The sequence below is a fragment of the Macadamia integrifolia genome, chromosome 6 (assembly GCF_013358625.1).
Source record: "Macadamia integrifolia cultivar HAES 741 chromosome 6, SCU_Mint_v3, whole genome shotgun sequence".
NCBI classification, from domain to species: domain Eukaryota; kingdom Viridiplantae; phylum Streptophyta; class Magnoliopsida; order Proteales; family Proteaceae; genus Macadamia; species Macadamia integrifolia.
The window spans coordinates 2,475,357-2,499,224 of record NC_056562.1 but is presented as its reverse complement, the minus strand read 5'-3'; the positions used below and the strand labels follow the sequence as shown (position 1 = coordinate 2,499,224).

General features: G+C 38.3%; 1 protein-coding gene across 2 annotated transcripts in view; it reads right to left on the bottom strand.

The window, feature by feature from the left end:
- Window positions 1–8,370: 8,370 nt before the first annotated feature.
- Window positions 8,371–23,868, bottom strand: part of LOC122081355 (sucrose transport protein SUC3) — a 22,559-nt gene continuing 7,061 nt past the window's right edge. Inside the window, exons 8-15 of one of the 2 annotated variants that reach the window (XM_042648444.1) lie at window positions 21,104–21,179; window positions 15,669–16,013; window positions 15,341–15,484; window positions 14,958–15,191; window positions 14,812–14,875; window positions 14,649–14,692; window positions 9,199–9,247; window positions 8,371–8,748 (exon numbers count right to left, since the gene is read on the bottom strand). In XM_042648444.1, the coding sequence (XP_042504378.1) occupies window positions 8,690–8,748; window positions 9,199–9,247; window positions 14,649–14,692; window positions 14,812–14,875; window positions 14,958–15,191; window positions 15,341–15,484; window positions 15,669–16,013; window positions 21,104–21,179 (1,015 nt within the window). In that variant the 3' untranslated portion in view covers window positions 8,371–8,689. Of the gene's footprint in view, window positions 9,248–14,648; window positions 14,693–14,811; window positions 14,876–14,957; window positions 15,192–15,340; window positions 15,485–15,668; window positions 16,014–21,103; window positions 21,180–23,868 lie in introns of both variants that reach the window. The other variant, XM_042648443.1, reaches the window with a different exon arrangement.

Below are 23,868 nucleotides of genomic sequence, written 5' to 3'. Positions count from 1 at the left end.
GGGAGAGTAGGTTCGCACAAGAAAAGGGGAGGGGGGAAGAGAATCACACACACTCAGCCCGTAGGCACACACCAGAATATCAACTCATAATTTCATTCTTCAATTTTTCAATCTATCCTCTAATTGAACTATTATCCATTTAAATAGTAAAAGAAAACCAACATTCAAAGGAAACCTACTTGAATTTAGAAATTCAAATTAATTGGAAACTAAATCCTAGTAGCTATCTTCTACTTAAGCTACCAAAAATAAAAGACTACATGAAAATAGAAATAAAATCCTAAAATATCCTATTAGCCAAAGACCCAAATTGGACCCGGTTAAACTCTATCTGAATACCTAGATAGGTTTGGATCAGTCCATGGGTGTGAATCTGCATCAGTTGTACATAATAATATGTCCATCACTACTTGCATGGCTTATTAATTATACATAATGATATAAAAAATGTTTTTCTCCACCCACCCATAGAGGAGGAAGAATTCCTTCTCCATGGGTCAAGTGATCTCATGATTGGACTGTTGGGTCATCATTACACTTTCACTCGTGTTCATAAAGTCAAAAATACCCTTTCATGTGGCCACCTGACGGTACTGATGCCCATGGTGAAGGAATTCCTTCTTCGCCATGGATGAAGGGAATCTCGGTCATAATAATATATCCAAAAATAGCTTCTAGTGTTCATTTGGAGGTATCTGCTTGTTGTTTATATCAGATTTGAGCAGAGTAGAATAGAGTCAGACGTATCATTGCATGGTTTCGTAGGCCCATATTACGAGGTTATCATACAAAACCATTGATTAATATGTATTATCCTCTTTTATTGTGATGAATTTTTGTCCTTTGGAAACTGTATAAAGTTTATGGACTCTGTGGACTGATTTATTTGCATGTGATAGCATCATTTAGTTTAGAAACTCCTTGTATTTGTCAAAATGGTTTAAATTCAGCAATAACTAATCAACTCAAAAGCTCATTCTTATTTAGGGTCTCTCATCACCCACGAGTAGAATGGAGTAATATTTGATTAGTGAGATAGTTATTTTCATTGCCTCACAGTTCCAAGTTCTGACTCTTCATTGGGTTCTTTCAATGAAACAGGGGAAAAGATGCGAGTGCAGAGAACCTGCATCAAGGATTCACCCATGTGTTCGAGTCCACTTTTGAGAGTGTGGAAGGAGTTGCAGAGTATGTTGCACACCCGGCCCATGTTGAATTCTCAAACTTCTTGTTGCCTGCGTTGGACAAGGTCGTTGCTATTGACTACAAACCCACATTTGTAAAATTCTAAATCAGAAGCGTGATATGTCTATCATTTCTTTTTGTTATTAAAGGGAGATGTACCTACCCAGACTTGGTACTGTTTAAAAGTCACTCTGGGAACCTTGTGTAACTACAAACATGAGTGATATCTTTGATTGGGCCTTAATAAAAGTATATCCTCCAGATTCCTAGGTCATGTAATGGAGTTGCGGTTGCTTTGTTCTTGTATTCATGGTTTTTCATTATCATCTCATAAGGGTTTTTGTTCTTTGATTTGTTATGGATGGCCAGCTTGTTGGTGTACGATGTCTTGTATTCCGTCACAGTTTAATCCAGGGAGTACTGGTGCAGCGCTTTGACAGGCAGGACGGCGGTCCCACTAACCGGTTAGTGAGCTGTGGGGTTGTAAAGGGGGCAGGAGGCCTCCCGCATAGCGGGGGTGTAGGAGGTCATAGCCCGACAAGTTCGAATTTTTTATTTGGAGGCAATGTGTACTTTCCGAATTAGGGTTTTTCTCTATATATTTGTAGCAAGGGTTTCTTTCTCTATAATGCAAGAAATACTGAGAGGTGTGAGGGACGAGTGTTGTAACCCTATTCTCCATTGATAGTGAAGCAGGATCTCATCTCACCTGGGACGTAGGCAATCTTACCGAACCTTGTAAATCTATGTGCGTTGCTTCTTGTTTTTTCATTATCTTCTGCATCATTTTAGGGTTGCGTTGCTACACAGCTATGATTATGGGATGAGTTGTAGAGCAATTTCAACTCAGCAGTTTGACCTCATAATACCCAGCCAGTTTTACTGTTTTTGCTTCTACGACTTTATAAAGCATATCACAACAGGCAATTTATCAAAAAATAATCATATTTAGTTCCGGTCAAAGCTTCCAGTTGATAGTAGATTGCATTTGAAGACAACTACTTGTTTAGTTGGTTGGTACCTTGTCAATAGAGTGCAAGTTCCCAAGATGTTACAGGTTCAATTCTCCTTTCTTCACCTTCTACCATAAGGCATATCCAACTACATGGAAAGAAATGTTTCAACCTAAAAAAGTTTGGGGAAGAAATTATATTGTACCATCATCTTTCTTTTCGTTGTCCATATTTTCAACTACACCTCTGTGCAACATACTCTGCAACTGTGGGTGAAGGAAAACCTGTCATATCTTTTAGATGTTACGGGTTCAACTCTGCAACATATATGGATCAAGAGGGACAGTATTGTTGGCCATTGGTGAAGGAATTCCTTCATCACTGTGGGTGAAGGAAAACCTGTCATATCTTTTAATAGCTTTTATAGAACAAGTCTCGATGGAAACAATTCTAAGTGGGCATGTCTTTTTGCAAAATATAGCTGCAAATGCTATGACACAACAGATTTACTGATTCTATTTGGTCTACCTCAATGACATCCTTATGCTATATAGAGAAAGGGAATTTAGATGTCTATTGTTAGGGAAAAGGAATTATTAAATTGCTTATTATTTAATATCTTATCAATAATAATAAGATCGGTTTTGTGAGTGATTGACTCAAAGTACTAAATCCCTATGCCAAAATTGGGTTTATCTATAACTCTAACTAAAAGGGATTTTGGTTGGAGATGTACATGGATTCTAAAAATCAAAGCAATATAGGATTCTAATTTTCTCCTCTTTTAATAGCCGTGCTCCTCTCCTTCTTTCTTACTCTTGAACTCTACACTAGTAATTGAGTGGTAAATAGGGTTTTGTGAAAACCCTGATTATTGTGGAGGAGCTTGGACTCAAAGGAAACACTGTGAAAGGGCTAAGATCGCGTGGAGGCTCTGCACTTGTGGAGTTTCAAGTAATGATTTACACTCCTCCATTAATGATTGTTTGAATGTCTGACCCTATCAATTAGACGATCCAAATCATTTCAGTTCCTTTAGTGCTATCAGACCCTCCCTACTGATGGAGAGACACTCTGTTTAATTTCACGATATTGTGTATTTGATCCATTAATTTTGTTTTCAATTAAAAAAAAAAATAATGAATGTATTTGTTTACTATTCCATGAACGGTTCATAGAATAATTAACAACAATGATTCACCTTCTCTGTCTTTTTTTTTTTGGATTTGTTGTTTATCTTTTTTTTTTTTTTTTTTTTTTTCTTAACCTTTTTGGTAAAAAAAAAACATGGGCCTCCCTGTTGTGAACGGTGAACAATGTTCACTGTTCACAAAGAAAAAAAAAAAAGGTAAAGGTTGCAGGTGCGGCCATACAAGAAAGAAAAGAAAAGATAAAAAAAGGGTAGGGTTTGTGAAACCTAACCGAAAATTACATTAATGCCCTTTTTAATTAAGTCATATTTGTTTTTAAACTTGTATGGGTTTGTGGGCTGGGTTTTGTGCATATATATATAATATGCAATTTTTGGGCCTGTTTTATTTCAACTTAATGTTTTAAGTTTCAGAGCCCACATGGGCCTGATATTTTTTAAAGTTCAAATAGGCTTTAATTATATAGGCTTTTTCTGAATATAAGTAGTTATGTTCAACCTAAATAGGCTTATTATGTTATGGGCCTTGCATGCTAATTTTTAGATTTCTGCTCAAATTAGCTTATGACTCAAGTGTTAGGATGTGATTTTAGAAATTAGTAATCCATTTGTGTTAATAATCATATTTGTATGATTACTTAGGTTTTGGAAACCCTTGTGAGGGCTTAAAATTTTTAAATTAGATTTATGATTGTCATGTTGTCAAATTTTATGTGGTTTTTATAATTGTTGCTTTTCCACATTATTGAAATAAAATTAAAATAATCAAATACCCAATATGTATAACAGTTATGATATTGTTAGTGGTCATGGGATTGATTAATGAACCATATGGATAGTATGTTATGCATTTATGTGGTGGCTTGTATTTTATTTTTCTCTCAATCTCATTCTCCTATTTTCCTTTTTATAAAAATATATGCTCCCCTTGGGTAGCCCAAATGGTGGGTGGGTTTCCCAAGGTTTCTTTATTTTAAAGGAATATAATAGAATTAGGCATTTTATTTTTTATCGTGAAAATACTGGAGGAGATTGCTTAGAGGATGCGACGGGAGATGGAGAATCAAGTTTTTTGTTTAATTTCAATGTAAAAGTTATATTGATTACAATTATTAGCATTGCATTATCACGTAATTATGTTGTTGTGTGGGAGCAATTAAAGAGGCTATGTTACTTCCACCTATCTTGGAATCAAAGTGACTTGCATATGATGACAAAGTCAATCTAATTCTAGATGTTATCCCATAACCACTAAGGCTTTGTTTTATATTTCATGTGGATGATTATTTTATGATTCCTAGTTACATATGATGTATGATGATATTATCACCATATTTTGTTTTTAGAAGAGATGACTGTTCCCATTTCCCTAAACTTAAAAGCAAGTGTGATATGGAAAAACCTAACTAGTGGGATTTCCTTAGCCTTCCTTAGTTGGTAGATGTAAAGGTCACATTGATATACTTTTACAAATGCCGATAGGATAATGCTTGAATAGTTCTCTGAGACCATCTTCATTTATCTCATATGTGATAAGTAGAGAACATGGTCAGTGGGAGGTGTACTACGATAGACACTAGCCCATGATGCTATGATTTACTCCGAAACAAAGGGTATACACTTGACTTGAGTGTATGTTAGCCTATAGGAATAGACATGACATTCAAGTGGCCAAAAGTAGGGGTGTCAACCGGTCGGGCCGGTTCGGTTTCGGTCGGGCTTAATCGGGCTTGAAGACTTTCAAAGGCTACACTGTGTCCGCCCATTTAATTAATCGGGCTTAGTTATTGAGGGCATGGTACACTTTATATTCGGTCGGTCGGTCTCGGGCTATAATCGGGCCACCTTAATCGGGCTTTAGTCGGGCCTTAACCGGGCTACGGACATGTTTAATGTTAAACGGGCTTTAACCGGTTTTTAAACGGGCCCTCTTTCAAATGTGCTATTATATTCCGGCCCACTCATGCAAGCCAAAAAAAATGACAATAAATCAATAAATGATACCAAATATAACCATTATTTAAAATGTGAACATGTCTTTACTTTTTAGTTTTTATTCTTTAATTTGGGGGGTAAAATAGGTATTCTACAATCATTAAAGGGTTGGGCCAAGTTGGTGCACAATAGGCCGGTCTCGGTCGGGTGTTATTCAGTCGGTCTCGGTCGGGCGCCCAACGGTCCAAGTAGCAAAACCGAGACCGACCATTTATAAACGAGCCGGGCTCAAGCCCGACACGTTTAATAAATAGTCCGGGCTGGGTCGGTCTATAAACGGTCAGTCCCGGTCGATTTAGTCCGGTCGGGCCACGAATTGACACCCCTAGGTAATACTACTAAGGAGCATTCATTTACCCTAAAAAAAAGTAGAATGTTTTCTAGCTGATGGTGGAGGGACAGTAACACCTCCCTCTCTCTCTTTCTCTCCTTCCGCAATGGAATGATCTCTCCGATTCCATATTTACAAAACCATGATGGTTCATCAGTCTTCATTGGCTCTCCTATAGAAAACACTTGCTTATAAAAGAGTAGCCTCTGCTAACAGGTAGAAAACAATTTCCCATAAAAGAGTAAGGGATAATGTTCTCTGTGGGGGAGTGCAATCTCTGCCATAGTCTCTCTCTCCTCCTCTATGAGAAATTACCTATATAGACAGAGAAGAGAGACAGACTATAAAGGGTGTTAGTGGAGGCTATGCTTCCCCACAGAGAACCTCCCAAGAAAAAATGAAGAAAGTAAGCCTATAATCAGTCAAGGGCATGGTTATAAAGCCTATAATCAGTCAAGGGCATGGTTCTAAAACTCGGTCAGTATCACTGGGATAGGACCAGTATTGGCCATGACCTATCCTTGATCTTAATCAAACCGATCCGATCCCAATACACTGGTATGTTCTAAGGGTAAAAACATGATGAAAAACTATATTAAAAAAAAAAAAGGATAAATCTGGTTGATACAGGTCGATCCCAAGTTTTAGAACCTTAGTAAAGGGTGAAAGTGAAGATGAAGACGAAGAAATCAAGAGGAGAGCTGAAATTTGGAGTGGGACATCAAAATGACGATTTAGCATTCACCTGTTTGCGTTACAGCTGAGTAGTCCAACTTCAAACAGGAAAACTGAAGAGTGGAATTAAATACTTTCTCCAGTCTCTACGTTATTGCTCAGCACCAGACATACGGAAACAAACAAGGGAAACAAGATTTGGAAGCCGTGTTTCTAGGCGAGTAGGTCTAGACCTGTCTTCTTTCAGGTGGACCTTTGGTTCTCGGTTCTCCAAATACTGTAGTAGGATAGGTTGGGTCTTTGGGATTGTATTTATTGAAATTAAATAAATAAATAAATAAAAATCAAAGGGTGGGATTGTAATTTTGTGGACATATAATACTTGCTCATATCAAGTTTCATTTTTTAAACCAAAAACGAATATCAAGTTTCATTTTCATCGGTATTGAATTTGTAAATTGGTTAAGATCAATGAGGTTTTTTTTTTTTCAGGTGGGGTGGGGGGTAAAAGAATGGGCGATGATCCTCTGCTGCGGGTGCAACCGTGTGAACGAGCATCGGATAGTCGAGACAACATTGGCACATGCCCCAATGTCGTACTAGTCATCGAATCCTCGCCACTCCGCCACACCCATGGCAGAGGATTTTTTTGGGTAAAAGAACATCCCATAGTCGTTTGGCCATGTGCCAAGACGGCGAAATAACACCCCATCGCTGTGAGATATAAATAAAAAAGATGAATATATATATATATAAGGTATTTGATTAAAGTTGAGTATAACAATGACCAGTACAGGCCACTCTCCAATATCCAATAATCGAACTTACTTATTAGGATTAGGAAACCTCTCCAAAAGGGTGGGACGGCCAAGAAAAACTTTACTAGCTTAATTTTCCTTGATTCAAATTTGAGTGCCTATTTTATCGATTGCCCTTTTTTTTCCAATGTTTTATATACTACATTTGATACCAAACAAAACTTTTTCAAAAATTTAAAATGATAAGTTGAGTAACAAGATTTGGCTAAAATTTATTTCCATCACACAATAATCGAAAGTCATTTTGAGTTTACACTTCGACAAAATTTGTGTCCCACTTGTTCTGTCACATATGAGATATCTAGGCCATTTTAGAAAAGCTTTCACAACAACTATGCCGGAAATTTTTGCTTATTTCCAAATGTCATAAAGGAAAATGGTCTTTGTTGGGGAGTGTGGCTCTTGCGCCATACACAGGGGAAGGGGGAAATCACTGCCCTACACCCATGAAATGGAAAATGATACCTGTTGATGTTTCCTCATGCACCTCCCACTTGTGCATGCAAAAACTGCACACCTTCACAAGATACACTTCCCCACATCTTAAATTATTGATCAGCCACTAAATTCCATTCCCTTTAAAACTTTCAATTGTGTTAGCTTTTTGGAAATGTGTCATCAGAGGACCAGCACATCATTCATGAAATGTCATGTTCTTTCCAAATGTGGACATTCGTAATCTTGAGTTCCTTGCGTTGCTGATGACCATTTGAGTTATTCAGTCTATCGAAGACCATGCGGTGTTCATATTGATTTTACTCCCACATAACCCCATTTGATCTTGTGCTTTGTTCTTGTTTTGTTTGGTATATATCTAATTCTTCCTGCAAACATAAAGAATTCTCTCGTAATGACCTTATTGGCACCCAGGTAGAGGCCGCAGACTATAGATAATGGTTCCGTTTTATGTTACTTGGCTGACAAGGGAATTAAAGGAATAAGAAGATGGTATTTTAAAAACAAAGCTCTCTTTGGGAATACCAACTTCTACATGAGCACTCCTCACGTTACCATATCTAAGCCGGCCATATTCATTACTTAAAAGCTTACTAATAAGGCCAAAGGGATTCTGGTATATAAGTAGTTGCCAGGTCGTCTTCAAAGGTCAGTAATGCTTAGTGGTTGGGAAACCCTGAGTCTGAGGGTCAGATGCATCCCTGTATCTTGTCGGGTTTGAAAAAGTTTTCAATATTTTGAGGTGCTACTTTACATTACCTGGTCAGAATGGTAAAGAGAAGCTTTCTACTGAGACAAGCACAAAGAGACAGTTTGAAGGAGTCTTCTCCTTGTCTAGATGCTATAAAATAACCAAATTGGTCGCAAAGCATACACATCCAGTTAAATAAGCAGGAGAAGCACAGTAATCTTAAATGCTACAAATAGAAAGAGTTTCTTATGTTAACATCAATGCTGTTAGCTTCTTGTTTGTCTTCCAAACTTGGCAGAGTCGACCAACTCAGTTGATTATACACTCTGCAAGTCCCTACTACCATCCAGTACCTCAAAAGAGCCTGCTGGACAGATGATGGCAAATGTTTGGCAATGATTCATTGACATGGTCGACCCGATCACGATATTCCACTCATGATCTGGCCCGGTTGACCCGATCATAAGGAGGAATCTGGTGCAGATGATAATCACCTAAAACATCTCTCTAAGTTGTCAATATCCCACTGCAATAATATAAACATGCCACAGAGAAACATGGACCAGCTGGTGGTATATCATAATAAGTGTAAGCTCATCATCATCGAACCCCGTGGAAAAATAAAACAAAGACAACAAAACTTAGGTATCTGGATGTATACATGGCTCCGGTTTTTAACAAGACATATATTACACCACTCGCTGAATACACAGGAGTGAAAAGAATAAAATGAATGAATTTGAATGTGAGATTCATTGGATTGGAAGTTGAATCCATTCCCCGAAGTAGGTTGCCGGGATGGTGGTGGTGCATTTGTGTGCGTCACCCAAAATGAAAACCAGATGCCTGGAAGGCATTGCTTGAAAGGTTTGGCAATTTACGAACCGCAATAACACCAGCCGCAAGGGCAGAAATGGAAGCAAGAACAAAGGCAGGTATATTACCTCCTCCAAAGAGAGCATCCCACGGGCCCGCTCCAAGGGATACAATCATCTGTTAGAAGTAGAGGGAGAACCCAATGTGAAAGAAGTAATATAAGTAGAAATTTTAGAAATTAAACTGCCAGCATAAACCAGTTCAGAATTTCAGAAAAAAAAAAAAAAAACACATTTCTCAAGTAGTCATTTCCCAAGTAGGTATAGTTAATTTCTGGTTTAGGGTTTCCTTGAGATCCTGTTAAATGGGTGTGAAATCTGAACCTAGGGTATACCCACACAGGCCATGTGACAGCAGACCTTATATTAGATCAGTTTTTTGATGTTTCATGAGTTTAGGTTGATTTATGTTTTGATGAATATGCTGATGGTATATCCTACGGTTTGTTTATTATTTATTGGTTTTCTCCTATTAAGTAATTACTAGCATACAACAACTCAACCTTATCCCAACTAAATGGGGTCGGCTACATGGATCCTTGCCCTCCAATTAGCTCAATTCGAGCAAGACACTGCTGCAGGCCGTCTATATATCTCACCACGTCAATGACGGCAGAAGCAATGCCCTTCTTATGGCTCATTACCACAACACTTGTTCACTCCAAGTGTAGTGTCTTTTTCAACCAGTAGTGTATCAACTCTAGCATTATTGGTCCATTGCATTAAGTAGGAAATGCAACACTGCAAGTGCATTCGCTATTCGATTACATCTTTGATCCCACCTACCATATGTATCTTCGGTCAGTTTACTTTCTTCTCTATGTCACCGTCTCATCAATGAACATAGATTGGTAGAGATGGCTTTTGTACCGGTCAATTTCTATCCCCTTTCTTCTGGTATAGTGCTATTGGATCAAAGATCTGCAAATGAAACATCATACTTGATATAAGGCCTAAGCTACGCATATCTTTCTTCACCACTTCTGCCCCTAGCTCTTTTAAATCCTTCAATCTGAATCAAATCACTTAGTACCGGAGCATCCAAAGGCGTCCGTTGAAGATGGCCATGACACACCTCAAACGACTTTCTCGTAGCTTATCATTTATCAGAGCTACTGCCAAACCAGCTTTAATATAATCATTCCTTACTTTATCCTTTCTAGTTGTACCACTCATCCATCTTAACATCTTCATCTTCGCTACACAATTTATCTACATGATGCTCTTCTTAACTGCCCAGCATTCTGCACCATACATCATAGCCAGTCGTATACTAGCACAATTATATCATATTGTACTGATATGGCTTCTATGTTGCATATAAGCAATATTATATAAAATTATCATTACTATATTACATATATTGCACACCTAGGTGGGCACTTTGTCGGCTAGGTGCCACTCCAACACCTTGGGTCGCTGGTCACGTTCGCAACTATACATCCATCTTTTGCTCATATTTTACACCTTCAAGTGGATAGATTGTCTCTTAGGGCTGTAAAATGTGTTTCTTTGGTTATTCTAGAACTCATAAAGCATATAAATTTTATGACCCAATTCCTCATCAGCAATTTGCAATGCTAATGTTATATTCTTTGAGAATACCCCATAGACCTACTCTTGATGTTGATTGTTGATAGTCCTTGTGCACTCCCTATACTAGTTCTTGTGCCCTTTGATGATGTTCCAGTTGCATCATCTCCTGCACCACTACAAGTGTACAAAATGTGTAAGAAAACAATGTCGTCTACTACTCTTCGCAGCCTACCATCCAGTCTGCTCTTCATAGTGAAGCTCCTACTGACTTACCATTAGCTCTTCGCAAAGGTACCCTTAATCACATTACTCCAACTACTAATACTATTGAGAATTATGTTTCTATATCTCACTTTCCATTTCTTTTACATAATCTTGGCTTATCATTATCTACCAACTATATTTCTGCAATTCATCATGAGGCTTCATCTCATGGATAGAAAGTGGCTATGAAAACAAAAAATGGATGCCTTAATCTCTCGACAATTATGCAAGAGCATATCCATGGATCGACCTAAACCCATTTGGGAACCTAGACCAAGAACCGGCTCTAACTTATTTAGGAAGGTTTATTTATTTTGAGAATAATATTTTAATCTTTCATTTATTTGGTAGATTAGAGTAGGATATTCTATCGTGTTTCCAATTTGAGTTAATTCCTTAGTAGAATAGGTTTCCAAATTGAGATGTCTTTTTCTTTTAATTATATGTAAATGATGGGCATGGTATAGAGCAGATTGAAGATGGAAAATTGAGCTGGTTTATGTGGTGTGAGGCCTGTGTGGCTTGAGTGTGATTTCTCTCTTCCCCTCTTCTTCGGTCTATGCTCTTCTCCTCCCCCGCTCCTCCCTTATTTCTCCTTCTTCCCAGCAAGACTTGACTTCTCTTATTCTCTTCCCCCCTTCTTTATTTTCTCCTCTTTTTACTTTATTCATTTCCCTACTTTCCTTATTCCCCATCACTCTCTCCTTTATTACTACTTACCACTATTTTGTTTTTAGTTCCTAATTCACCCTTTTCACTATCATGTTGCAAGTCATTACTTATGTTGAGATGTCCTAACAAATTACAAGTTTGCCAATGTTCTTATAAATCCATATATTTACTGTTTTGCCACTAGTGCTTGTGATAAGGTTACCCCAACCGGAGTTCCGCATTAGACAAATATGGACCCTGGTTGATTTACACCCGCATGAAAGGATCCTTGTGCGGTGTCACTAAGTGTACACAATTAAGCACAATCCAGATGGTTCCATTGAATGGCTTAACGCCCATTTGGTTGTGAAGGGTTATACTCAGACGTATGGTGTGGAGGGTGTTGTAGATATAAAATCTTTTTTACAACAGCATTTTCAAATGAAAGACTTAAGTTCCCTCAGCTATTTCCTTAGTACTAAAGTACTATGGAGCCAAAAAGGGATTAGTCTATCACAAAAGAAATATATTCTGGATTTTCCTGAGAGAGGTATGCTTGCATCTAGACTAGTTGACACTCTTATGGACCCATAACAGAAGTTCGGAACAAGTGATGGTGAAAATTTAGATGATCCACACCGTATAGGAGATTAGTTGGAAAGCTTATTTATTTTACTGTTACTAAACCAGACATTTCATTTATTGTGGGTGTTATTAGTCAATTTATGCGATCCATGAAGAAAGTTCATTGAGAGAGAGTTTGTCATATCTTAAGATACAGGGCTTATTTATCGTACTCATTAGAATATTGATTTGGTAGGATTTCCGATGCTAACTAGGCTAATGTTGATGGTGATAGGTCTACCACAGATTGCTGCACGTTTATTGGTGGCAATCTTGTCACATGGCAGAGCAAGAAGCACACAACCGTGGCTAGATCTAGTGTTGAGGCTGGGTATAGAGCTATGGCATATTACAGCTAAGTTGATGTGGTTGAAGTCGCTACTTCAAGAGTTGGGTTTTCTAGGTTGATTAGCCTATGAAAATGTTTTGTGACGACCAAATAGCTATCTACATTGCTAGCAATCTGGTGTTTCGTGAATGGACCAAACACATTGAAGTTGAATGTCACTTCGTGTTGAGTGCTGCTATGAAGAAACTCATTATGGCTCTGTTCATCTCATCTTTTGATCAGCTTAGTTATATGTTTACCAAACCCTTGTTTGGTCCTGCCTTTGGAAAAGGGTGTTTCAAGCTGGGCATGGGTGACTTATATGCAGGGAGTGTTAACTTGTGTGACCTATGTACCATGGGGGTCATTATGTAGTGTGTGTGTGTACATAACATGATGGGAATTCCCATCATGTTGTGTCTTGTACAGCTGGACAACTAGCTTAGTTTCCTTGTTATTGGTTTATATTTTGTTTCCTTCTATTAGTTGGTTTCCTAGTTAGACAACATAAAAAATGACTTGAGACTTGCCAATAAAAACACTGACTAGGGAAGTTACTAATTGCATTACTACTTATTAACATAAAAGGGGGACTGCCAAGTGAGTCAATTCTGCTCCTCTTTTTGGCAGTCTCAATGTTCTTCTTCTTCTCTCCTTCCTCTTGCCGTTAGTACTGATTATCTAGATGTGCTATTATCACAAACAACCATAAAACATTTCCAAAAGCACCTAAATCAGGCCAAAAAGACAGTTTTAACAATTTAAAAGTAACTCCAAAAATGGCAGAGGAAATACTCCATATGATGACCAAGCATATTCTTGAAGCTAGAGATGCTTCAGCATCAAGGGGTGTGGGGAAGTACATTACATTAGAATGATAATTTAGGTAATTTTCCCCTGTAATAATTTCTCTTATTTCCAATCTTCAAGGATACTTTAGTTTTGTATGATTGGGTCAGGTTTAGTTGAATCAGCCACAGAAAAGCAGGGAGATGAAAATTTCATCCTTCCCATGCATACAAGTAAAACAAGGCATGCAAGATATAAAAAAGATGACAATTGCACCATTTTCAAAATTTTGGTTTGACATTCTGACCTAAGTTTTCAGAGTGACTTGCCATCATGGAAATTTGATCCTCCCATAGAGGCATAGACCATGCTCTAGCTTTGGTTTACTTCATAGTAGACTTAGTTAGGTTGGTTTGCCTCAAGAGATTGGAGTTGTTGGGGTCCTAGTTGTCATATGACCAGTTGACCACTATGAGACTAACTCCTAATTCAATTAGTAGTAATAAAGGGGGGATGCCAATATACAATTGAAGCTTTTTAAAACTTTCAATCACCATTACACATTTTGTCAGAGGTTCTATATTGTGCTGCTACCATTGGGGATGCCTTCCATGGATGGTGATTTCCACTGGGCCTTGATAATTTTCAGCTACTAGGTGTTATCCAGTAAGTGGAATTATTACCGGTATCTAAACTAACTTCTTCCGATATTTTCATGTCCTCCTATTTTGCCATAATCTTCACTCTGCAGTTCTATTGAAGCTCAGTCCAAATCCCAAAAACGAAAGGTGTTTCCACCTTATTTCCATTTAAATTCCAACATTGTTAAACCCTAGCCACCAACCATCATTTTCTGTTTTTCATTGAAATCCATAGCCAGGAGAAGACCTCCTCCTCCATCAACAAGCAAAAATCTCTTGCTTTTCCTAGAATTTCCTATTGTCTGTTGGGCCCAACCCAGTTGAATTGCTATCCTTCTTAAACGAAAACCCTGAACCCTTGCTGAAAATGCCTGCTCTGGAGTACAACTTTGAACCCTTCAAACAGCCCCTAAAACTTGACATTTTTCCTTTTAGGTGGATAAATCCCCAAACGCTTCCAAACATAACTAACCCACAACGTTTGATAGCAAGTCACACAATCCCTACCCCTTATGTTTGCAAGAACCTTCTCTGTTTTTCTCTGTATTATTTTCCCCATTGTTGGGCAGTCAGAGAAAAAATACACACGTCCAAGGACGTCTGTAGTTTTCCCTTTTATCACATACTGGAAAATGAAGCATAAGTCCAACAAGAAAGAAAGAGGGGAAGAAAACAATGAAACATGCCTGAGGGATAACAATTGCTAGATTTAGAACCCCAATAGCCAGACCTGCAAACCACATATCCAGTTCAGAATAAGAGCACATTTACACCATCAGATAAAAGATATGAATGAAAATAACGATAAAATGAATAAAGAAAAAAGATCCTACAGAAATCTCTACAAACCTTGTCCACCACCCGTATCAGCAGTTAACTCTGCTGTCACAGAAAAGGGGACACTGTATGTAATCTGCAACAAAGCATATGGTTATTGCAACACTATAACAAATACACATGGAAAAGGAAATTGCTCCACAGATGCTGATACTTACTGAAAGAGGAAACCCTAGAAGACAAAATACAACCAATGCAGCAATCTTGGCTGCATGATTCCCTCCAATTACATGCTGAATTCCGTCAGGATTTTCCCTGACAGAAAATAAACTAATGATGGCTGTGCCTGTCATGCAGACAAACACGATAAAATTGCTCATTGCCCACACTAGACGTGCACCCATCCGCCGACACATTGGTTCAATAAGGAAAGAGCTGATCCCCAGAACAACCTAATCAGAAAACTGAGTCTCAGTTTCCAAAACCAATTGAGGTAGGAGAAACCAAAAGATTCTCTAGTATGCAGTTACTCTAGCATTTTGATACCACAGAAAATAACTCAAGGTTTGAAAAAAGTTTATAATTGATTTTGAGTTCTTACTGAATTCAATAGCAAACCAAATGCACCTTCTCTGACACCTCTCTGGTATGCATCCATTTGATCGCTATCCCCTTTTGGATCACCAAGGAAAACCTCCCTCCCCATCCAATCGGTATCAAAGAGAAAAAATGGAAACCAAGACAGCTGCATGGAAGAGAAGATTGTTAAGAACAGTAGACACAAACTGAAATATAGCTCAAAATTATGTCACCAAGCAATACTGTTACAACTCCTAATGAAAAAGTGAATGCTATAAAGCAAGTGAAGAGCAAGGACCATCAATGATTTTGGAAATATATAGCTAATGGACAAGAATTGAAGCACATACCCAACTAAGAGCCATAACAATAAGCACTGAATGCATTGCAGATGGTAAATGCCTTAAGCTTGTCAAGAGATTGACCATCACTGCTCCAGGTCCATCATTAAAGGTTTCACTTTGTTCCTCTTTAACTTTCGAGTCAAGATGCTTCTGGTTACCATCTACATTATCAATCTCAGATGCATGATCATCAAGTGACTTATTGGAATTTAACCTTGCAAGGTCAATGCCAGAATGCGGAGTAGCATCCAATAAGGGAGCAGAGTCTGCTAAACGATTGGCCTCACTGCTGACAAGGGGAACTTCTTTAGCAAAATAAAGAGTCACTGCTGTGCACAGTGCAAGAAAGACCTGCATATAAACTAGATGAGTGGCTCCCAGTTGTAATGAAATGTTGCTGGCCTAAATTATTCAGAGAGTTACAAATTCAAAGGGTGAGAGCACAGGAATGCAAATGTAAGGTTAAAAAAAAAACATGATATAACAAAATTAGCTGAAATATGGTATACCATGAAGTTTACAAAGCCATAGGTGCTTTTTCTGGGGCCACCCCGGCGGGGGGGGGGGGGGGGTGGGAAGAATTAACGTAGAAGAAGAAATAACACGAGGATAACGAGTTATAAAGGGTGCAGTTCATATCATAAAATCAAGTCAAACAAGACCCAAAGGGTGTAGATAGGTACGAAAAATTAGGGCGTCTGAAGTAGGCGAAGCTTTGAGGATGAAAGTAGAGGCAAGGCACCAGGCCCAGATGAGGTCTCAATAGAAGTGTGGAAGAGCTTAGGAATATGTGGTTTTATTTGGCTAGCGAACCTGTTTAATAAGATTATGAGTAGAAGCAAAATGTCAAATGAATGGAAGAGAAGCATTGTGGTTCCAATTTACAAAAAATAAAGATAATATTTAGAGTAATAACTATAGAGGCATAAAACAAATGAATCATACTATGAAATTATGCGAGAGAGTTATTGAAACCCACCCAAGACAAGAAACTAATATTACGGAGAACAAATTAGGATTTATGCCAAGAAGATCCACAACAAAAGTTATTTACTTACTTAGAAGACTCGAAGAAAGATTTAGAGGCAAGAAGGATCTCCATATGGTCTTAATTAACCTAGAAAAAGGTTATGATAGAGTCCCTAAAGAGTTAAACTTGCAAGTAATACAAAACATAAGTATTTTAAGTAAATACGTAAACATAATTAAAGTTATGTATGATGTTGTGGTGAGTCGTGGTGAGTAAAAGACTTATTGGGGATCAAGGTTGTGAATTCCCAATTACAATTTGGGTTACATGAAGGATCAAATTTCAACCCTTATTTGTTTGCACTTATCATGTATGATTTGCCCAGAGACATTCAAGATGAGGTTCATTAGTGTATGTTTTTTGCTAATGATATTATTTTTGTGGATGAGACAAAAGCAGGGATTAACACTAAGTTGGTGTTGTGGCTATCAACTTTGGAGTCAAAAGGTTTAAAGATAAGTAGAACGAAGACGAAATATATGGTGTATAACTTTAGTTACACTAGGAAGAATAATAAGGTGGTGAAAATTGATGAGAGGGAGATTTCACAAATTGATTATTTAGGTATCTAAATAAAAAAATGTGATATGGAGGATGCTTGTTTCACAGACAATTAAAACATGATGGATGAAGCAGAGAGGTGCATCCGGATTGTTGTGTGATCAACGTATATACTTCTTTAAAACTTAAAAGGAAATTTTTTCAAAAGATAGTCATGCGACATAGGCCTTTGGATGCTTCAGTACAGATCATGGTTCGAGAATTCGATTGAAACCTACAAAATTTCGCAGGTTTCGACCCAATCCCCAAGGGTCGAAACGATGTCATGTGACTTTTCAAAGTCATAAGTTTCACCATGTTTCGACGAAATTCCCCATGTTTCAGCCGAAACATGGAAAATTTTGACCATAGCTGTCATGGCGTCAAATCAATCCAAGGCGGTGGAGGGGTGGCTAATCGATGTGGCGATTAATCGCCCGTTATGGCGTTGCCATGGCAGTCAAATCGCCCATGTGTCATTTTTTATTTTTCCTATTTTCTAAAGTTATTTAGTATGCTACTTTTTTATTTCTCCTATTTTCTAAAGTTATTTAACATTCTACAAGCCTACAATGTATATGCTATAACATATAAAACCAACATTAAGCAACATCAAATCATCAAAAATCAACAAAGCCCTATCAAAATCACCCTGCATTTCACAAAAAATCGACCGCCTAGTAAATTAGGCGTGACATGGCATCCATGGCAATGCCAAAGCGACGCCTATCAGCTAATGGCGTCCATAGCACTGCCATGAACTTCTTTTTCCGCCAGGATGCCAAATCGCCGCCTTGGCGACGCCTATGACAACTATGGCCAAACCAACTGGTTCGACCCTTTGGATAGAACCAGGTCCTATATAAGTTAGTTTGAAAAGAAACCCGAGCCTTCTTTAGTAGAATTCGGCCCTCTTCTTAGTTTTTCTCCTAGGAGTGGGAAACTTGGGGAAACAGTGGAGATTTCCATTTTTTTGCCTAACAAAGTTGAATCTAAGAGCAGTTCTTGCTTCATCTACATAAGAAAGACAACTTGGACTAAAAAAGTAAGTCCCAACTTCCCTAAAAATCATTATTTTTATAGAATATATAATGTAGCAACGCTCTAATGGATCAACCCAAACCAGCTCCAGAACCCAGACCAAGACCCAGATCCAATTTGGGTTCCAAGTTACTGATTTGGGTTCAAGATTATTATGATATTCTAGGATTTTCTTTTTCTGAGAGTATTTGTTATCTTTTATTTTAAGTTATTTTAGGGTAGCTATTAGGTAAGTAGAGTAGAATTTTCTAATTTTAATTTTATTGTGTTTCTATTTATTAGATTTTAAATTAGGAAGCTTCTTTTATGTTAGATCAATTTCCTAGTTGGCAGTTCTCTTTTTTAGTAACTCTTTTCCTACTTATATAAAGCCATGAGCCACAATAGTTTCAGTTGATTAATGAAGAAAAGTTTGATTGGGAAACCCCCCCTGCGTGGCTGTCTTCTCCCCCCCTTACGTGGCTGTCTTCTCCCCCCCCCCTTTTTCTTCTTCTTCTTACATGGATCTCTCTTTTCTCTCTCTTCCTCTCTCCTCCTCTGTGAGAAAACTCCCTTCTTCCTTCTTGGTGCAATCACCCTCCCTGCGTGACTTCTGTTTCTCTCCATCTTTCTTTCTCTTATTCCTTCTTCTTCATCTTCCTGCACTCACTTCTGCCATCACCAAGCCAGTAGACCTGAGAGGGACTCAACTGATCTCCCTCAACCCTAACTCTCTTTACCTGACATTTTGACTGGAGGAAATATTCATCTGGGCCATCAGAAACCCTAAGATTTCAGTGCCTGTGATCGACCCTATTGAGAACTTGAGGTCTGATTCATGGCTGATCCTGCAATTACCACCTGGAGAAATTTCAGAACTTTAATACTTGATCAAAGCTTGTTGCTAAATGTTATTGAGTTTTGGATTCAATAAATCTGGGGAAGGCAATTCTGTCCACAAATTTTCTTGAGATTGGGAGCCTTTGTTAGGTTGCTGGATCGATCTCAAGTTTCTGGTTTCTGCCATGGTTATTCTGTTTGTCGTGGAGAAGGTGGCAGCCTTGTTCATGATAATTACAAGTATGCCCTGCCCACTAAGTTGAGTTCTATTTAACCTATTCTTAAACCTGATTAATCTAGTTACCACCCTCTAGTGCTTTAGCTATTCTGTTTCCCATTCACAATTATTATTTTCCAGAACACTCCCTTTAACCCATATCCGTCATTTTGCTACTTTTAGTTGGGAGTTTCTTATAATTACAATTCTGCCACTCCATTAAGAATTCCTGGTTATTCACAAAAGTACCACTCTACCTTGTGAAATTCAATTTAATTACCACATTGCCACTGATTCTAGTAATTGGCTATTACGCATTTAAGTGGGCCCACATTCAATCAGGTTGGGTCTCTACCCACATTAATATACTTGTAAATAGACTAGAATTATGTAAATGTTTTATATGTTACTTAGGAGGACCCAATCTACGCATTCACGCTAGCCGAATTTTTTTTTTTTTTTTTGCATGTTAATACCTTTTATTATATTTTCTGTTTTTGAAAATGCATTTAACTACGACATATTTCAGTCAACAACTCAGCGTAATGATTACCGAACCTTTGGTTCAACACACAAGTACGACTTTGTGTTTTTTTTTTTATGAAACTAATGATGTGAATGTGTTAGAAATGTCTAAAATAGAATTTACACAAAAAATAAGGAAAAAACAACACTTTTTGGGGGGCCTAAGTGTCCACCAAACTGAGAAAAATTCTCTGGTTTCCTCGAAATTTCTCAAGTTCCGACCGAAATTTTGGTCTCCCCAAGGGTCGAAACCCGATACCTTGAACCTTGGTACATATGAATGATTTGATTCAGATTGAAGAAACTAAAAGAGCCAGGGGCAGACCTAAAAAAACCTAAGGAGAAGTGGTGAGGAAAGACATGCATAACTTAGGCCTGGTATCAAGTATGACCCGAAATAGAGTTGATTGGAGGTCAAAAACCCAAGTAGCTGGCCCCATTTAGTAGGGATAAGGCTGAGTTGTTGCATTATTCAAGCTAGAGAAGCACGACTTGAAGCAGCATGTAGGAAGAGGAAGGTTCTGAGGATTTGGAGATCAAATTAACCTGTAAGAAGAAAAATACTCCAATGCTTTACTGCTAATGAAGAGGACACTATTATCCAAACAAACCATATGGCAACAGTAAAGAATGAAGACAAATTAGACACTAAGAAGCCTGAAATGGCTGTCTCATTTAATGATCGTTGAACCAGAAACCAATCTGTTCTTGTACTCTAAACAGAGAATGAAATATGGCCTCCAGTTAGTACTGTCGCGTAAAATTTTCTTCCAAGCTGTTCGCTACATCAGCCAGTAAATTGGCTCAACCATACCAGAAAATATTTTCAACTTCAAAGAAACCTGTGTAGAATTTTCGAACTTTTGATTTATACAGTGAACTTGTACAGCAATGCGCTAAGCATAACTTGCAAATTTCAGAAATATGTTACTTGCATGGAAGTTTGGGCCATTCTCTCAAAATAAATCAACACCAACTACAGGATTAGGAGCGCACACATAGCTTATATTTGATCCAACGAATTTAAACAGGAAAAAAATATCTTCACGCTTCAAAAATCTTTTCACAATGTCAGTACGAAAAAAAAAAAAACATATTGTGTGCTAAAGATCACAAATCGTGTCCAAGGTCATCTAACATTTGATCATATTCTTGTAAGTGATTGCAGCAAAATCCTAGGATTCAAAACTACAAACATCATTTGAAAAAAGAAGAAGAAACAAAGAAAAAGGTAAACATATATTACAATAACAATAACAAAAAACTAACCACTGCAACTAGAAAAGCTGCTTTCAGATTTCCACAGGCATCACAGCAAGCCCTACTGAGCAGAAATGGAAACCACCTGCTTAAAATTGAGAAAGCCAGAATCCATCAGGGAGAGAGAGAAACTACACAATTATATGTAACAAAGCTTTATTTACCTTTCTACAACAACAAAAAATAGTTTAATTAACTTTTGATGAGCAATACTTAAGTGCATAACTCAGGAATTTTAAAAAATCATGTCTAAGAAGTTGTTGAATAATTCATAGACGTGCTACGTGTACTTGAGGAGATGCAAGAAGTTTTTTTTTTTCCACAAAAGTTCACATAATTACCAAAATACACAAAGTAGATGCAAGAAGCATTTACCAAGAACATCCAAATTAAATACCTTCAGACCTGAATTTTGTTTTTTTTAAAAAGGCCATCTATTTGGCCTAACCTTGGTGTTTATAAGATCAGGCCCCTCCCCAAAATCCAGCCCATTTCCTGTGGGAGTCCCACTTGTCCCTATAACTCTAAACAGCATGGAAGTTTATCGTAGGCAGTTAAAAGACAGTAGTGCTATGGTTTGAGAGATATACTTTTTTTTCAATTGGAAATTTTGTATCTGGGAACATCATCAAGATAATTTGTGATAGATTTTACTTAAACAGAGTGTAAAAACCAGCCAGTCCAACCAGTAAGAATAGTGGCCTGTTGTTGCCACATCCACGGATGCAATCCAGCATTCCCCCAGAGGGTTAGGTTGGTAGAGGAAGTGGAAAAAAATAACCTCCCCTCTCAAATTAAAAAGTGGGGAGAGAGAGAGAGAGACAGAGAGTAAACTTTAACAGTGTCATCAAGGGTTGTTGGGATGATAAAGGATTATTCAGATCGTCAATTTTCAGGACAGAGAAACCCATGATACTTCCAACTTTACAGTCCAACCCCAACAAATGTCAGACCTTTTGAACCATCACAGGACTGAAACAGTTGAGTTTTGAGTACATGTGATGAATAAATGATGACAGTATCCATCTTGGGGATCTCCAGTAGTAGAAGCAAATCAACTTTCTTAATTATATAATTAAAATTACGACCCATAGGTTTTTCTTTCTTATATACCATCTTGTTGAGTATAGGGTTAGATTTAGATTGATTATTGGACTTTTCTGCAAGTTTAGCAAAAAGAATATATGTTTCCTGTCGTTTGGCCTGGAAACGCTAATCTACATACTCAGAAGAGCACCCCTGTCCGTCGATTTCAATTCCTTTGCATTGTTTAGCACCATTCTCTTCTAAATCTTCATCTTTTTTAATTTCTTCCAAGTTCTTTTTATTCTTTTTATGCCCTATATCAACCTTCTTTCATACCCATTGAGTTGTCTTCAAGCTTTCTTTTAATTGAAAAAGGGAAACTTTCATTCTGCTCTTTAAAGTTCATCAAGCTTCTTTCCTATGCGGGCTGCCTTGAACTCATCTGTTTTGTCCTTCAATCATCTTACATCTATTGGTCTGGGGTCTGCCAACTCCCCAAAACCATCATCAAATCCACTAAGTCCCCTTTCTGCTCCTTCCTTTGGAAAGGTATGGAAAATGCCAAATTCCTTCACCCTCTCTGTTTGTCTTCTATCTACCTTCCCAAGTCTGACAGAGGTCTAGGTCTGAGGAGGATCAAGATGTGAACACTGCTGGTATTCTCAAGCTCATCTAGAAGCTAGTCTCCAAACCTCGTAGCATTTGGGTGTCCTAGGTTTATTCCTTCCTGCTCCATACTCCCTTTGGACCGCCCCCATCATCCCGAATTCTTCTTGGGTTTGGTGTAACATTCTCCATACCAGGCATATTGCCTTGCAAGCCATCCACTCTCGTATTGGAGATGGCACCTCCACCTCTCTCTAGCTTGACAATTGGCATCCGGATGGTATCCTTCTCCTTCAAGTTGGATCCAGATCTGTTTACTCATCCAGACTCCCAAAGGACTCCCTCGTTTCCACTATCATCTCCAACGAGTCCTAGTCTCCTCCTTTAGACATCCCTTCCCTCTCTCCTCCCCCCACCCCCTTCCTCCCCCTGGCAGATTGGATAGAGCTCACAAAATTATCTGGTTCCCCTCCTCTATTGGCAAATTCTCCTCCTCCTTTGCTTGGCATCTGATTCACTCTTCAGGTCCCCCCACCCTTGGCACAAGGTTGTTTGGTTCAAATCTCATATCCCCCGTCATAGCTTCATTGTTTGGAGAGCTCTCTACAACTACCTCCCCACCCAACCTTCCCCATCCACCGTCACATAGCAACCATCTTTTCTTTGACTTCCCTTTCTCCTCCACCATCCGCAAGTGTGTCCTTGCCAAATGTTGGTCTGCCAGGAGACGACCCCTCCGCCTTTAGAGGGAATGGACTTGCATTGATATGACTTCTGCTAGTAGATCGATCTATGATACTGCGGAAATACCATCAACCACCCTTGGACGGAGAGGAACCCACATAGATGGACTTCCAACTCTAGATCCTTTGATAAGATTTTGAATGTAATTCACCCAAAAAAAAAACTTTGAATGTCATCTACTTTGATGTCTCCTCCAGGCTCAACGGATCCCCCCATGGTTTGGTTGTTGATACCCCAAGGAACAGGAACAGACTTATTGTTGTCTCTTGGGGTTTGCCTTTGTCTATTTTGATTCCCTCGCCCCCTAGGGCTGTTTTCCCCATGCTTTGTGCAGTTTTGCACCTTTTAGGCTTTGTATATCCCCCCCCCCTCTGTTATTGATTTATTTATCCACCCAA